The sequence below is a fragment of the Diaporthe amygdali genome (genome assembly GCF_026229845.1).
Source record: "Diaporthe amygdali strain CAA958 chromosome Unknown NODE_2_length_3802984_cov_64_841326, whole genome shotgun sequence".
NCBI classification, from domain to species: Eukaryota; Fungi; Ascomycota; class Sordariomycetes; order Diaporthales; family Diaporthaceae; genus Diaporthe; species Diaporthe amygdali.
Window position 1 is genome coordinate 917,521 of NW_026517022.1, and position 15,468 is coordinate 932,988.

The following is a 15,468-nucleotide window of genomic DNA, read 5'->3' on the forward strand; positions in this document are numbered from 1 at the left end:
CTGCCTGTAGCTGTGCCTTGCAAGCACAAGCCTGGGCCCGCGTGTCTTGGATCGGGGATGCACTGGCATGCTGCACTTAGCTGCATTGCATCGCTTCCATGCCTGCTTCCTTCTTCCTTGCTTTCCTCATCATGTCTGTTTTTTTACTGTAATACAACCCTCCAGCATCAGCATCAGCATCAGCATCAGCATGGCCAGCACCATCCTCAGACAAAACAAACAAACCAAAACCAGACGAAGCAATGTGCAGCTCTGCAGGCTCTGCAGGCCTAACCGAGCGCCACACGGCACACGGCTGACCACCCGAGACTGGCAGACTGGTACCTGGTTCCTGGCCAACCTGCACACCTTCAACGGCCACCAGGGCGGGTTGGACTAGATTGGATTGGATGATTGGAAGATTAAATCCCGATAGGGGGGTTCCCACACAGCTCACTCGCTCTGAATACGGTGTCCATGCCCCGTCTCAATGCCCGATGTCCACAACTTATTAATGCTTAATGCCAGCTCTGACGCTCACGTCCTGCGGCCCTTGTTGCCGGCACATTCTGTTTCGGGTCTTTTTCCCACCAACGTCCAAGGCATCGAGAGCCCGGCCCAGAGACAAAAACGGGCAGCGGGAAATTGACAGCTCCCAAACTGCCCAGATGGCCAACCACCCAGCCCAGAACAGGACTAGCCCGCTGCTCTTGCAATCCTCGCGATGCCACTCTGAGAGTACCATCGGGCCTCACGAGAGCTGTCGCCGCCCCGGTCTTCACCACTCTGCGCTCGGCCCGTATTAGAATAGAGAAGCCAGCGCCGCTGGCTCGGGAGCTCAAATGCCTGTCCGAACCCACCCCTTGCCCCCCTGATCCTGGTGCCCCTGGCGCGCGCCATATGCGCTGCGAACTGACGGCCGCCCTTCTACGCCTTCTACGGCTCTGATAATGTCAGAGGGCTCTCATGTTATAATGAAGAGCGACGTCAGCTCCCAGCACACGAAACACAGCATGTGGGATCCGGTCGAGGTCAGGAACACCAGCAATAGGGGCTGCTGTCGTGCAAGCCGCGGTTGGCTCTCTGGTTCGATCCCGCCCGCTCCCCTCCACTTGGAACGTCCTCGGGTCCAGGGGTCCCCTTCCGCGAGCAATGCTCGACGGCAGATAGGCTCGAGATCCCGGCACGCTCAGGCACGGCACATGGGCACCCCAATTCGACGTCAGACAGAATCATTAGTAATTACGGCTTGATATATCTCGGGTGATTCAACCCCAAGTCATTGTAGAGAACTCCACTTACATCAAGAAGGAACAATACGATATAAACGGGAAAAAAGCGCTCGCTCCGAATATCTTGTATTCTAGCATCCTTTTTTTCCCTCCTGTTCTTTTGTGGCTTTCGCAGGCGAATCTCGAAGAAGTCTGACCCACTCGAGAGGTCCTCGGCGATCGCCGCCAGTCAGCTACGATCACATTGCTCGTGCTCGTCAAGATGAGTGTCTCTGCCCTCGGAAGTTGACAGCCTGTCTTAGACAACCGGGTCGAGCTCGTGTCGAGGCTGATAGTCAAATGTTCCACCAATCCATTCTCCTTGTGAGTTGTGGTGGCCTTTTCCTCCTCGCCAAATAGCCATTCTGTGGCACAGTGGTCTTCTGATGTGATGTGCACACGGCTACGTCTACTATATGCTAAGCATCGGCCGTTCTAATCTTGCAGCTTTTGAGTTGGACAATAGACTCTGTCCCCCCCCCCCCAGGCATCTGCGAAATCGTCAAGCAAGCAAAATTCGGAACGAATTCAAGCTTCTGCTGTAGTTCGACTTATCCTTCCGCAAATTTGCCATAATTATAGCTCTCGATGCCACTTTAGTCTAGATCATCTCAGTCTATGCATATAGTCTATATACAATGTTCAACAGAGACCTTTGCAAGCGACTGTCCTTGCCTCAGTGATATTGGACTTAATGGTACTCATTGTGCTCTGATACCTGTCGAGGTGTACCGGAGGTCTTGCATCCATTTAAAAGGTAGCCGCTGCTTAAAGGCTGCTTAGATTCCTGTGGTGAGGACGAAATGACTGGCTTTGTACATAAAAGACCAAGCTTCTTTCTACTTAGCTCAAGAGCAAGGGGTATGCTGCCTCAAGCAATTGATTGTTAACGTGTGAAGAGCAACACAATCACTGCTAGATTCTTCCAAAATTATAGACAAAAGATTATGATAACAGATACTTCTACGTATAGATTCCGACTTGGTTCATTATATACATATATTACACGGATGCGAGAACATAAGGTGTAAGCCAAAGTAAAACTCAAATTCTTGACTCAGTAAAGAGATGTAGATTCAGAATCTATAGACTACCTAGGTGCTTGCTTGCATCGAACTTACCTTTCAGAACTCACCTTACTTCCACCTAATCTTCAACTTCATCTATAAGGCCATAGACATCACAGAGCTCGTTGTATTTCTGTGTCACTCTGCTGAGAGACATTCCGAGTTCTTTGCCAACGTCTCTGAAGGACTTGCAGAGAATTCCTCGGAGGAAAAGGATTTGACGCACTTCTAGTTCGGCCCAGTCCAGCGTCTGAGGTTTGCTACGCGGTGTCATGCCCAGGCGCTGCGTTTTGAGCTGCTGAAGTGTTTGCAACTCCGCAGCAGAAAACCAAGTCGCCGGCAAGATCGCGTCTTTTGGCACCCGGGCGTTTTCTCCGGGGTTGTTCAAAGTCTGCACAGCTGACAGTAGAGAAAGCATACCGAGTGGTTCTCAAGTTAGTGATCTTGGTACTGAAATGCGAGGTTGTTTGATCTGTGAGTTTGATGTTGTTGTTGCTGATTGATAGTGAATCTTGATCCCTGTAGGAATGTGGTTATGCCAAAATGTCATCTGTGAGAAGGATCAGAAGGGTGATTTACATATTCTCCATTTTCATCTTCTCTTTCTTGCTAGACCTTACAGTCTTGGTCAACAAATAAGGCCATTGTACTCCCAAAAGGACTATTGTACCTGTCTTCCTGCATTATCCTTGTCCATAAAGGCACTCTTCAGTATCTCGTTAAAGTAAAGACGAAATCTTGCATGTAAGCCAGTCAGACAAAGCGACACTATCCAGAGGCATGAAGAAGATCCGTCCCGCACCGGCCCGGCAGAAACGCAGCAGTCTTAGACAATGGAGGGTTGCTTGTCACACCCAAACGGCGAGGTTGGGTCGCAGTCTGTCAGACCTTATCACTTCTACTACAGCATCGTCGTCTTTGCTGCATAGACTATGTCCTGTCTTGCAAACGTGAGACTGCCACAAGAGCTTTCCCCTTATGCCTCTCACATCATGATTCTGCCGTCAACTACGCCTAGATACCTCATCTCTGGACAAAGCTCATTCACACTTCCCCCCAAGATGACACTATCGCCCACACAAACTCCAAAGCTCGTCGATTGCTGGATCTCATCTTAATTTCTGGCTGAACGCCGTACCTCCTCCGAAATCTGGTCCAAAACCCTGTCAAGACGTTCCAGATCCTCGTCTTCAGCACCAATCCACCACTCACGTACTGGCTCCTCGTCCGCAGCGGAAGCGTTATCAGGTAGGGAAGGACGATCAGAAGGTTCCTACTGCTGCTGACCCGTCGCGTATTTCTGTGTCCACTCCCGGGCCGTCTCGATAGCGGCCTTCTCGTCCTCTTTCCATGACTTGGCGACGTCCGCGGCGAGCGGGTCGTCTGGGTTTGGCGCGCCGAGGAGAGCTTGGATGGAGAGGAGAATGGTACGGATCTGGAGGGCAGGAGACCAGTTGTCTGAGAATGGATTTGTTAGCTTGATTTAACCATGTGGCGGGATCTTTGGACAAGGGTGTGATTGTCATGTGCGCACTTTTCAGGACGTCAAGGCAGATGCGGCCAAGCTTGTCGACATTGGGGTGGAAAATCTTGGTAAGGAAGCGGATCTTTGGAGGCGTCATGGGATAGTCGTCAGGGAGGAACAGCTCGAGCTTGAATGTGCCACCTAGATTGGACCAGTCAGCTCTGTTTGTTGCGTTTGCGTATTCCGGCGAGCCGCACCTTGGTAGGGGGAAGAGTCGGGGCCGTCGATGGTGACGTCGAAGTAGCGCAGGTTCTCCTCGTGAGGAACGGCGCTGATTCCGGGGACACTGGGAGGGGATGTCAGAGCACAGGATCTATGGTCGATTCCTCTGGGTTGGGCAGGCAGCATACGGTTCGGCCATCAGGCGCTCAGTCTCCTTGATGATTCTCTTTGGCAAGGCCATGTTGATTTTGTTGCTACTGCAGGGTAGCTCAGCTGAGATGGATCGTAGAGGTAAGTAGCCCTGGAGATTCAAGACCTTCCTTGGGCCAGAGTGTCACTGGTCTTATCTAGAGCCGGCCTACGGAAGAGAGCGCAGCTAGGTTTAGGCTTGGGTGGCGCAGCTCGACAGGACGAACGGTCGCAAAGTTTCAGGCCTGGGATCGGGAAGGTGGCACGAGTGGGAGCTGTGGTGCAGGACCAGGTTGGGAAGTGCTGGTGAGGAGCAGGTGTATTTATCTGTGTTGTGGGGAAGATTACAAGCTGATGTCGGTGGTGATGGTATCATCGGTCAATCAATCTATTGCATAGTTCTAAGTAGGCAGGGTGCTTGGTGGGATGTCTTGCCAAGATGGGGGGCAGCCTCTGCTGATTAGATAAGAGTTCTCGTACCCAGGTACCGCTATCTCAGCACAAGCAACATGTTGAAGGGGGACCCTGGATCCTGTCAACCTCACCTCGTCACATGTGGCAGAGCTACAACTTTGCCATGTCATGAAATCGATATTTGCCAAATCTCTATTTTCGAGGTCCTTTGGCATACTTTCCCATTGCAGCTTACAATGACAGCCCACCACAGGTATCACATGATTCAAGGACCAGTCCATCTGTGACCACGAGCATGGTCCTCTCAAGACATGCACCTCTTCTGGGACTCTCACCATGCCTCTAGCCTTTGACCAGCTCAAGGCATCGCCAAAAAAGGTGAAGACCATCAAGTCAGCCTTTGACAGCGAAAGCTTCGATGCAGATGGCACTATCCACGTCGATGGGCTGGTTGGTTCGGCCACCATATCACCATCAGGCCGGGACGTCGCTCTCGCGTCTCCAGAAGGGTTAGCCATTATCGACCTAGATTCACCATACAGTCCACCACGTCGCCTGAGTAGCCATGGACTTCCGTGGCTTGTCGTCGATGTCCAGTGGTCACCTTTTGCCGCCCGAGACTACTGGGTGGCATCTACTGCCAACCATCGCTGTCTCGTCTGGAACTTGAACCTCCGAGACGACTCCACTTCGGGGGCCATCGAGCATTCCCTGCAGGGCCACACCAGGGCAATCACTGATATCAACTTCTCTGCCCATCATCCCGATCTTTTGGCAACTTGCGCCGTAGATGGGTATGTTCACTGCTGGGATCTGAGGCGACCAAGGCAACCAGCTCTCACTTTCTGTGATTGGTTCGCCGGCGCTACACAGGTCAAATACAGTCGCCAAGACCCATTCATCATCGCTTCTTCTCATGACCGATGGCTTCACATATGGGACGAGCGAAAATCCTCCGAGCCACTGAGGTCTATCAGTGCTCATACGTCTAAGATCTACGGCATCGACTGGAATCGTTTCACTGCCACCGCCATTGTGACATGCTCTTTGGACAGGAGTATCAAGTTTTGGGATTATAGGAACGCCGAGGATGTCCCAGAAAGGGTCATCAGGACCGACTTCCCTGTCTGGCGTGCCAGACACACGCCTTTCGGCAGGGGCCTCTTGGCTATGCCCCAAAACGAGCCTGGGCACCTGTATCTTTTTGACCGACGCGTGGGCCCTGATACCCCTGTTGACGGTCGGGTTGAGCCAGTTGCGACATTTGAGGGCCATGGCGGCCAGAAGGCAAAGGAGTTTCTCTGGAGAGCCCGTGGTAGCATCAGCGAAGACAGGCTCGACAATCGCGAGTTCCAAATGGTATCCTGGGGTGAGGACAATAAACTTCGCTTGACGCGCCCGGAGCCTTCAGTTTTAGAGTCAGTGGGGCACGTCAAGGGCATGGAGGCGAGGACCAACCTGGTCATAACCAGAAAAGGAGCTTCGTACAAGACCTTTCGGACCGTAGATGATGGCAATCATCACCGACGAACAGCTACGATGAGCGATTCGCGCACCGGGGCCGGCCGCCAGAGCGCACTTACCCTAGGCATGAAGCTACCATCGTACCGCACTGGCCCATCCTGGAAAGGACCATCCATGAAGGCCAAGAATTCGAGAACAGGAAAGATGGACAGAAGCCAGGCCCAGATGAATTGGATGAGAGGTATCACGATGACTAAGAGGAAATCTAGTACCGATTTTCCGCAACGAGCGGCTTCTAAGGATTCCTCTATGTTCGGGCTAGGCTTCCATGACGACCAATGGGGCGAACCCGAGTCACTACAAGAAGAATTCGTCCGAATCAGCACTCAGCTGCCTAATGTCAAGTGGGACAGCATTGACATGGATTCACTCATACTCAACGCCTCCTTAAAGGGCCCGTGGGGGGTCGACGGTGATGACATTTTCATCAAAGTCAAGGTGGATGTTCCGCACGCCTATCCCAAGAACAAACCACCCAAATTCATCATTGAGAGGAATGCTTTCATGCCACCTGGCTCCCATGAGAGGCTAGAAAGCGAGGTTCACCAGATCGCCCAACAGTTTCTCAAACGCAAACAGAATTGTCTTAATGCGGCCTTCTCCTACCTGCTCGGCGAGGCTGATCTTACTCAAAGCACGACTTTCTTCAAGAACGTTCGGGACCTGGACGATGGACTTGATGTGCTTGCCGACGAGAGCTCGAGCGAGGACTCAGACAATGACATCCCAGCTGGAGCATCAGCATCAATGTCGATGTCGCAAGAATTGAGCGCAAGCACTGAAATCGATAATACACTGGCGCCAAGTCACCGTCCCGCCATACCTCCAGTAATTAGAACATGTGGCGCTCGTTTCTCAAACGATGGGCGGCTGGTTAGCTTCTTTCCAACCAAGGAGGCAAAGGCTCTACTTTTCAGTCCGAATGAGACTTTCAAGGAGCGGCCAAAAGATCAACCAACATTCGCTGGCTTCGGTCGCCTCCCTCATGAGTCTCCCCCACGGCAACGTTTCCTTGATGGCGAAGCCTCAGTGAACGACGAATTATCAGCCATGTCAGATGATTCTGATGACTCGTCATCTTCGAGCGACTCGGAAATGACTACCATGCACAAGATCAGTCTGTGGTATCGCCCAGGACGCCGCCTCCACAAAACCTGGAGTGCCAACGAGTCGCTCCGCTCCAGTGGCGGAGGTACTGGCGCAGGCACAGGTACAGGAACTGGGACCGGCACAAATCGTCGCAGGCCCGGACGACCAAAGAACATCGTTTCATTGTATGATATGCGGGATATGCTGCCGTCGAAGAAGCAATTCGCTGAGGAGTACATCATATTTGGCGATGGAGCACATGTCTGTGAGCACAACGCACGGGTAGCGGAGAAGTACGGCTACTACGACTTAGTCAATATCTGGAGATATTCGGCACTTCTCCTGAGGTCAGATATCCCACTGGAGCTACATGAGCATCGCCAAAGAGACAAGTCCGTACTCGTCATCGCTAAAGACGCCCTTTCGAAATACAGGACCCAGGAGCCCCGTGCTAATGAGACCGAACTCCTGAGAGGGCGAGTGAAATGGGGCCATCATCCACTCGCCCAAGACTTCGTCCAAGATCTCTTCAACTACTTCGAGCAAACTGGCGACGTACAGATGTTGGCGATGCTCTCTTGCATATTTGGAGAGTCATCGGCAGAGGACAGTGTAGCCTATGCCGAGTCACGCTTGACACAGCCGGAAACACCGCTGCCAATGAAGGCGCCATCGTTTTCTCTAGAGTATTTCCCGACAGACACGGCCGAATGGGGCATGGAGCGGAGAAGTGGCTACAGTTCAGCAGTCACGACACCTCGAACGTCTCAGACACCGATCGTTTTCTCCGACCCACAAAGCCCAGATGTTCTCTGGATGGGAGATCCTTCATCGCAGTCGTATTCGACTGGTGAAACGCCACCACACAGGTTCTTCAAAGACCATCATCTTAGTGAGATAGATCACACTCAGAGCCTTTCCACCTCTCCGAATGACCGTGCTATTCGTCGATCTCAGTCCGCTCTGGCATCGACATTTACGTCAGGCATGCCACGTGGGTTTACTTCCCTGGCATCGTCATCTCCTCCGGGCCGCAAACGCCCCAGCCCAGCTGAGAGGATCATGGAGAACATATCGCACATCCAGGGTAATATCACCTGGGGAGGTTCAACATACTTCGGAGCGCCTTCGGAAGCCACAGAGACAGCGAGGACATCTGTATCAGATGACGAATTTCGCAGGGACGAGCTCGTCTCCACGATACCAGTCAGTGTGACAGTGACAGTGGAGGATGAATCAGCATTCGATGACGATGGTTGGCTGGCTACTCCTCTGCTAGACCCCAGCCGGGGCCCGGATTACGCAAGCTATCGCTACGCCTATGCTGAGATACTACAGATGTGGCGTCTTCCTCTCGCGCGGTTGGAAATCATGAAGTTCAACGTTCTCAAGGAGGGCAGCTGGAGTGAAGGCCCACGTCTCAGCGCTGACAGCAGCTGCATTGAGTCCGCCATACACGACGCCAGCCAATCCGCCACAGGCACAACGTCCCCTACGATCATACTCGGTGGCAAACGCGAACAACTCCACACGCTGCAGGCATCCGGCCGCGGCCTCGACGTGACAGGCATCTGTCGTGTCCACGAGATGCAGCTACAACCATTACAGTACACACAGAGTCCCTCTCTGGGCGGTGCTGTTGGTATTTGTGAGAGATGTAGGCGTACACAGTCACAGCTTACATGTGTGTATTGCCATGAGGCCATCAACGCGCTCTATCCTGCTTGCCTGGGCTGCGGCTGCGTCTTCCATGAAAACTGCCTAGCTGAGTGGCATAGTATGGGGGAGACCGAATGCCCTGCTGGTGATGACTGCGAGTGCGTTGAGGAGTCGGATAAAGGACAGGTAGAGACATGGGTGGCCATGAGGGCAGCTTTGGGAATGGGCCGGGAGAGAACGGAAAGCTACGGTCACTCAAGGGCGAAGACAAGCCACGGAGACAAGGACTTCACGCGGGAACGAAGTGGCAGCGGCAGCGGCAGCGGGAGTACCTTGTCTTCTGGGGCTGCGCTCAATAATGCCTCGGTCATGGTGAGCAGACTCAGGAGGAAGTCGGCACCGGCGCCGTTCTCAATAGGCACGGAAGGCGATACTGATAATCAGTCTACCCCTGTAGCCGGGCCGGACTCCCCTGCGAGCATTTCGGGCTTCCAGGTGGTGAGGTCTCCTCCTGAGCGCGAGAATGACGGCGAAATCCTGGCCACCATACCGCCGACGAGTTCTGCAAACACGCCTGCTAAGCCAAGCCCCCTTGGGCCGGGAGTGTCTGCCGCACGGCTGAGCCTGGGGAATAGGCTAAAAAGCCTTGAAGCTAGAAGACCGAGCAGCTTCAGGCGGAAGAGTGGAGACAACGATGGTGGCAATGATGCCGGCGGAGGTGGGAGAAAGCCCCGTTCATGAGCTGCAACTTCATGTACAGGGACTGTATTAACTATGGTGTGCTCTGATTTTTGGGTTATGTATTCCAAGGCTTCGGGATGATTACTTTATACCCAAGTGAAATGTTCTAATACAATATTTGAAGCGCTACCGGGTAATTTGGTCGACTCCACGTTTCATTCTGCTTCATTACTCACTGCTGCCTTTTAAGCAAGTAGATTGGGCTCCTTCCGCCGTACAAGCTTTCGCTCCAGGGAGAAGACGGCAATGGCAGACTGCTGGGGTAGGCGTGACTCAGCGCCAGTGCTCGTGAGTATCTCCATCTTTGCCGGAGAAACAGTGAGATGCATTGCGAGACACGCCGTATGGATAGAACGATCTAGTTTAATCTAGAGTCTCGCATTCGAAACCCGATCAACAGGGGATGATGAATTCCCGAGATTGAGGTAGGAACACTCTACAACCACTGTACAACAAACTTTATCTCATTGCGGCACTCGACACTTGGGGCGAAGCGGCGGAAAAGGCACAACACACACGTTCCGCACTTGCATGTCGCTAGGTAGAAAATCATGTTTCCTTTGATGCCGAATATTATGACTGAATTCTGGTGGGTGCTAGTACTGTTGAGCAAGTCTCTCAGACTCTTGAGCGTCTAAAGGATGAGCCTCTGACGTGAGAGGTTCTGCAGAATATGATCTACTGTCTTAGTCCAAGTCAAATTCGCACGACACGCCGTGATCACGGTCTCCACAACGACCGTTCGAACCTTCCAAGACGGCCACCTGGTCGTTGTACGCAATAGATGCACCATTCAGGCCATGCCCGCTGCCAGAGTCACATCCCTCGCCATTTGTCACAACCAGCTCATGGTGGAGACCCGTCTGAGACACAGTCAGATGGGTGGCAGGATTATCTGAGCAAGGCGTTTGCAGCGGGTCAACGTCAATCCAGCCGCTCAAGTCGCCCTTTGGCATACAAATGCGCACCTAGAATCATTAGTCAATTTACCGGCTCCAATCTAAATGTCTCCCGATTTGGGATGATTTGTCGAGTTATTGCTCACCCAAGGTTGACCATTGTCATAGTTGGAGTCGCGGATGGAAGTGTAGTGAACCACAAACTTGTTCTTGGTGGGATCGAAGGCATGCTGGTCTGGGTTGCACTCGAAAATGGCGGCTGCCGTACCAGCATGGAACGCGAGGCCAGCCAGCACAGTCTGAGTGAGACTAGTGAAATACATAATGATGAGTTTTTGGTGGTCGAAGAAGAACAGTTCTTGATTGTTCAAGTCTGATTCAAAGGGATGCTTGTAAGTCGATGAGTTTCTTTCTGGTCATGTTAGAATTATTGGGTCCCTTTTATAGGAAGTCGTAAGTCTAAGATACTCAGCTTCTGTTGGCCCTGAGGCATCAAGGGCTTGATGATTTACACAAGCCATTGTATATTTGCTATTCTAAGCTTATTGTCTCTCAATCTTGGCTGTAGCCATGCTGTCATCTTGTCGTGACATTCTCTACACTGTGCCGTGCGTGACGCAACAATTTGAAGACGGTGGGTATTGTCGTACATGACACAAGTAAGAACGCACTGGCAGTTAGTATTCATTGCCCCACATAGTGCTCACGACTTTGGAAGAATAGATAGCAGGAACACAGAGCAGTATCAATAGAGATTCGTTCACCGACCAATGGTACGAAGTTTTGTCTGGCAATTAGTAGGTTATCATGAAGACTAGGCTTCAGGGAAGAGGATAGTTAGGACGAGTCTCTGAAAGTAGAGGAAATCACATGTACTATGCATGAGCTGAGCTGCGTTATGACGATCCATTGCCAAGTTATTACTCAACCGAACTGACTCAGCGTATGAGAGGGATGTATGGTGCGCCAGAGAGATCACCGTACAAAGACTCCTGGGCATGACAAAGTGTATACCCTGGATACAGCGGTTTTCGCCCAGTGATCCTTCTGGCCCAGCATATGATTCTCCATCAGACGCAAGTGTCAGCCTTTGTCTCAGTAACAAGCGCATTGGACTACAGACAGTTAAAATATTACGGCTTACTTGATAATCTTAACTTCAGGAGGTATTGATCTGCATGTGTCATTACTTGTTGAAAATGATTCATATTATATCATTCTGTGCTCCAGAGCCACCTTCGGTGACATGGTAGCTAAGACTGTAAACCAGTGTCTGTCTATCTTCCAAGTCTCCCGCATTCAGAAAGAGTAATGTCGATAATCTTGCTCTGAATATTTACTCTGCCACCGAGGTGGTGGCTGCGAGTTCTGTAACAGATCTTCAAGAGGCGATATGGGCGGACTTGAACCCCGTGTAGGCGACGGAGGCCCACGATTCCATCGAGGTTCTCCTCTGAGCATCCCCGGCGAGTGTTGCATTGATGAAGCTGGTGAAGCCGGTGTGGTGACCTCTGGTATGGCTGGGATCTCCCGCACTTCGGAGAATAAGGGCGGTGGAAAACACGACAACCATTCCTTTTTCCGTGTAAGAGAATTGTGCTGGGTTTCAAAAGCTGGCCTGCAGCTTGTGACTACTCCTGTCTCGGTCGCGTGCGTTACAGGGTCCATGTAATTGTCCAAGGTCGTGTTTGGCCCCCATGACTTGCGGTGCATTGAAAGTCTGGCACTGCTCTTTTCTGGGATGGGGGGTGCCGGTGCATTGGCTCTGTGTGTTGTGTCCATCTTCATCACCTCGGAATCTAGCGAGGAAAAGAGCGTGGGAGAGGATTCCATGATCGACGACTGTGAGTAATATAACGGAGCTCGGAGTGGTGTCTCGGGACTATAAGTTCCAGTGACCAAAATATCTCTTTCCACTAGAATACCAGGAACAGCATGTGATGCTATTGGTGCGCCCTCTCCCGGCGAACCCAGCCTTTGAGGTCGGAGGCCACTTGTTTCCAGGAACCTGGAAGCTCTGAACCTCATGCTAGGCCATGATCTCTGTGAGTGGCTCTCGAGCACTTTTCTCGACTGGAAATACTCATTGATTGTAGGTAGACATGTGCAGATAAGGCCTATTGCTATTTCGATTTGACTATATCGTAAAGGTGAACCTATTAGTTACTTTTTTCGGCAATGAAAATTGAGATAAGACAAAATCCCACACAAGTCTGGGCTCTGCGCAGTTATTTACTTACCCGAACAGACTCAGTCTACCGAAGTCTACCGTCGGGTCATTTGTCTCTTTCAAGGAAATGACAAATCCCATGCGGACGAGGGACATCGCTGTTGCCACCTTGAATACACGTCAGCTTTTCTGTGGACCCGATGTGCGGTTTGTCGCAAATTATTCTCGCGCGTGAGATATCCCTCCCCCAATGAAAGAGAGGCACAATAAGTCAATACTCACACTTCCGGCTCCCAAGATCAACCACATCTTAACTCTGGGCCGCCACAACATCCAAACCAACGGCACCGCCATAAGCAGCACCAGAACATCCGTGATGACCGCCCCGATAGCGTCAGACAGAAACACCAAGCGGTAGTCGTAGCAATTCGAGTCTACTTCGTAGTCCCAGTATCCTCGAATAGGCCTGCAGGTCATAATCTTGAGGATCGTCACAGGCACGTAGTAGCCCACCATGACAGTGATCAGGCAGTAGCCAGCATACACGAAGGGCCTGTTGCCGCGGAAGGGTCGGATCGTGATGAGGAGCAAGGTGATCTTGGTGAAAAGCGCGGCGGGACTGTAGACGATAGAGTTCCAGTAGGTCGTCTCCAGGACGGCCTGCAGTTGCGAATCCGTCACCTCCCAGATGTGATGTCCACCCCCGTGCTGGGCGAAAACGATGGCGCTGGACAAGTATGAGATGCCGGAAAGGAAAGCAGCCGCGCAGAACCAGTCGTCGACCTTGAGAGGGGACGAGAGCTTCCAGGGCGCGTACACGCGCAGAAGGAAAAAGGGCAACGGCAGGATAAGTGTCAGTATAGCTATCGCCAAGATGATGCTATGGAGGGCATCTTCCGGATGATCAAGGTCGGCGATCCGTCCTGGTGGAGGTGGCTCGGCGCCCTCAACTTGAAGTGTCTGCTCAGCCATGATAGCCCCGTCGCGCTGCGCCTTTGTCGCCGGAAAGTGGCGCGGGATTACTGGATCAAAACACTCCAAAGATACTGCTATGGCCTGAAAGTCGGCTTCAGGATGATCATATTATTATAATACAGGTCTCTGTTCCAAGCCTCGTTGCATGCGTTGAAACTCCTGGCGGCGCACACAGACAACGGCTCGATTCGTGCGATCAAAGCTTACACGACTGCGAGATCAAGACAGCATCACCCGCATTATAGACACGAGGGATATGCGAGTCATATTGGAGTACGATCCAGGCGATTAACTTTATTTGCAAAAAGTATCTTCGGCCAGCCCAATGGGCAAGAAAAGCGGAGACAAGATGAATCTTATAGTATATTTGACATCCGACACCCAGAGCATTAGAGGCCCAAGAAAATGGAGCGTGCGCTCCGTTGCGTGGGCTTCAGTGGTGGTATATTAATAATGACGGTCTATATAAATTTTCAAACAGTGCGTTTACCAGTGCTGATAGACATCCTTGGTATCAGATCTGGATGAGTGCCCGAGATGTCTGAGGGTGCTCTGTGGTTTCTTGTCCCAGTAATACTGATATTCGCCGTGAATAAGAGGGCTCGGTCCTGGGACCTCGAAGTATTCTGAGCTACTTACTCAGCATATCCTGATAACGCAAGAATCCAGAGAGCAATTCCTTTGGAAATTCGTTGGCGAAAAATGTGCGATACCAATGGGAGCCGTAGTAATCAATGTGCCTTCTCCCGGCAGAGGCCGATCGTGGTACAAACGACCGCACGGCCTCTCATTGCCGCCGGAGCTTCTATCGCTAGGAATCACGGGGCAAAGCGGACACCCGTGAGGCGTGGCATCTTCGGTTCAGGCTGGAAGTCACACCACAATGCGGGACTAAACCAGGCACCCAAGACCGAAGCACGCCTGGTCGACGAATGCACTCCCCGAAGCCATATCTCCTCAGGAGCAGACAGCCCGCTACTCCCTCCTCTGAGGCTCCCGCGAGCCCGCAGAAGCAAGCGCCCTGATGCCAGCCACAGCGACCCAGCCAACGACAGCCACCGTCACAGCCAGCCTCAGCTCCCTCGCGACGCCGACGATGGAGGGGCTGATGGTCAGCGTGTGCACGTGGTTTATGGCGCCCGAGTGCTCGGCCGCGAGGGCGAATGACTCCATCCTGTTCCCTCAGTCTGGCACTGGCTGTGGTTTGGGTTCTGTGTGTGAGACTGCCCCCTTCTTTTCCCCTGTCGGAGGATATGAAATTCTGGCAGGCGCCTGGTTGCTTTGGAGTGGGGAGACTGAGGGTGGTGGCGTGTTGAGAGGATTCGGGTATATTGAAATAGCTGGGTAAGATAAACAAAGAAGAGGTCTATCTATGGGCTAAGAACAATTATGGTGTGGTTTCTAAGAGCGATACACTTTGTGTGGCAGAAAGTCAATGACCACTCCAAAGTCATGTAGGACCACAGCAGTAGGGTTGGGGTTTTGAGCCCTCCAGCAAGGGGGAGGATGGGGTTGGGTCAATTGTCTCGAAAGCTGCTCTGAAAGTCTCAGCACCCACTGATCAGCAGTGTCACAGGTTGTACTTGGTCTCTCGACACTAGCAAAGCATGGCGAAACGGTCACCGAGAGACATAGCTTGTCTTGGAACCAACCAGCTCTGTTGGGGAGAGTGATGCTAAGATTCTAGCCGGAACAGGCTCCTGATAGCCACACCTGCCCATGACGGGGGTCTTTCCCCCCCATCGTCTATTTCCTTGAAATAACACCAAAGTCGCGTCCTCCAAACCCAGCCGAGATTCTTCCC

The 15,468-nt window shown here is 52.1% G+C and overlaps 6 protein-coding genes across 6 annotated transcripts; 2 read left to right on the forward strand and 4 right to left on the reverse strand.

The window, feature by feature from the left end:
• Window positions 1-2,396: 2,396 nt before the first annotated feature.
• Window positions 2,397-2,907, reverse strand: J7T55_011629 (uncharacterized protein; the record flags this gene model as incomplete). Its single annotated transcript, XM_053136432.1, has 3 exons — window positions 2,397-2,716; window positions 2,769-2,836; window positions 2,897-2,907. The coding sequence occupies 3 exons, from the start codon at window positions 2,905-2,907 to the stop codon at window positions 2,397-2,399; spliced, it is 399 nt and encodes a 132-aa protein (XP_052999435.1).
• Window positions 2,908-3,590: 683 nt separating this feature from the next.
• On the reverse strand, window positions 3,591-4,245 carry J7T55_011630 (ubiquitin-conjugating enzyme e2 35; the record flags this gene model as incomplete). Its single annotated transcript, XM_053136433.1, has 4 exons — window positions 3,591-3,775; window positions 3,852-3,983; window positions 4,040-4,128; window positions 4,193-4,245. 4 exons carry the CDS (start codon window positions 4,243-4,245, stop codon window positions 3,591-3,593), a joined length of 459 nt encoding a protein of 152 aa, XP_052999436.1.
• A 698-nt stretch (window positions 4,246-4,943) lies between these two features.
• On the forward strand, window positions 4,944-9,620 carry J7T55_011631 (uncharacterized protein; the record flags this gene model as incomplete). Its single annotated transcript, XM_053136434.1, has 1 exon — window positions 4,944-9,620. The coding sequence occupies one exon, from the start codon at window positions 4,944-4,946 to the stop codon at window positions 9,618-9,620; it is 4,677 nt and encodes a 1,558-aa protein (XP_052999437.1).
• Window positions 9,621-10,306: 686 nt separating this feature from the next.
• J7T55_011632 (uncharacterized protein) lies at window positions 10,307-10,842 on the reverse strand (the record flags this gene model as incomplete). The annotated part of the gene is made up of 2 exons (XM_053136435.1): window positions 10,307-10,588; window positions 10,666-10,842. 2 exons carry the CDS (start codon window positions 10,840-10,842, stop codon window positions 10,307-10,309), a joined length of 459 nt encoding a protein of 152 aa, XP_052999438.1.
• A 1,058-nt stretch (window positions 10,843-11,900) lies between these two features.
• Window positions 11,901-13,661, reverse strand: J7T55_011633 (uncharacterized protein; the record flags this gene model as incomplete). The annotated part of the gene is made up of 4 exons (XM_053136436.1): window positions 11,901-12,094; window positions 12,445-12,548; window positions 12,760-12,857; window positions 12,972-13,661. 4 exons carry the CDS (start codon window positions 13,659-13,661, stop codon window positions 11,901-11,903), a joined length of 1,086 nt encoding a protein of 361 aa, XP_052999439.1.
• Window positions 13,662-14,366: 705 nt separating this feature from the next.
• J7T55_011634 (uncharacterized protein) lies at window positions 14,367-14,831 on the forward strand (the record flags this gene model as incomplete). Its single annotated transcript, XM_053136439.1, has 1 exon — window positions 14,367-14,831. One exon carries the CDS (start codon window positions 14,367-14,369, stop codon window positions 14,829-14,831), a length of 465 nt encoding a protein of 154 aa, XP_052999440.1.
• Window positions 14,832-15,468: the final 637 nt, after the last annotated feature.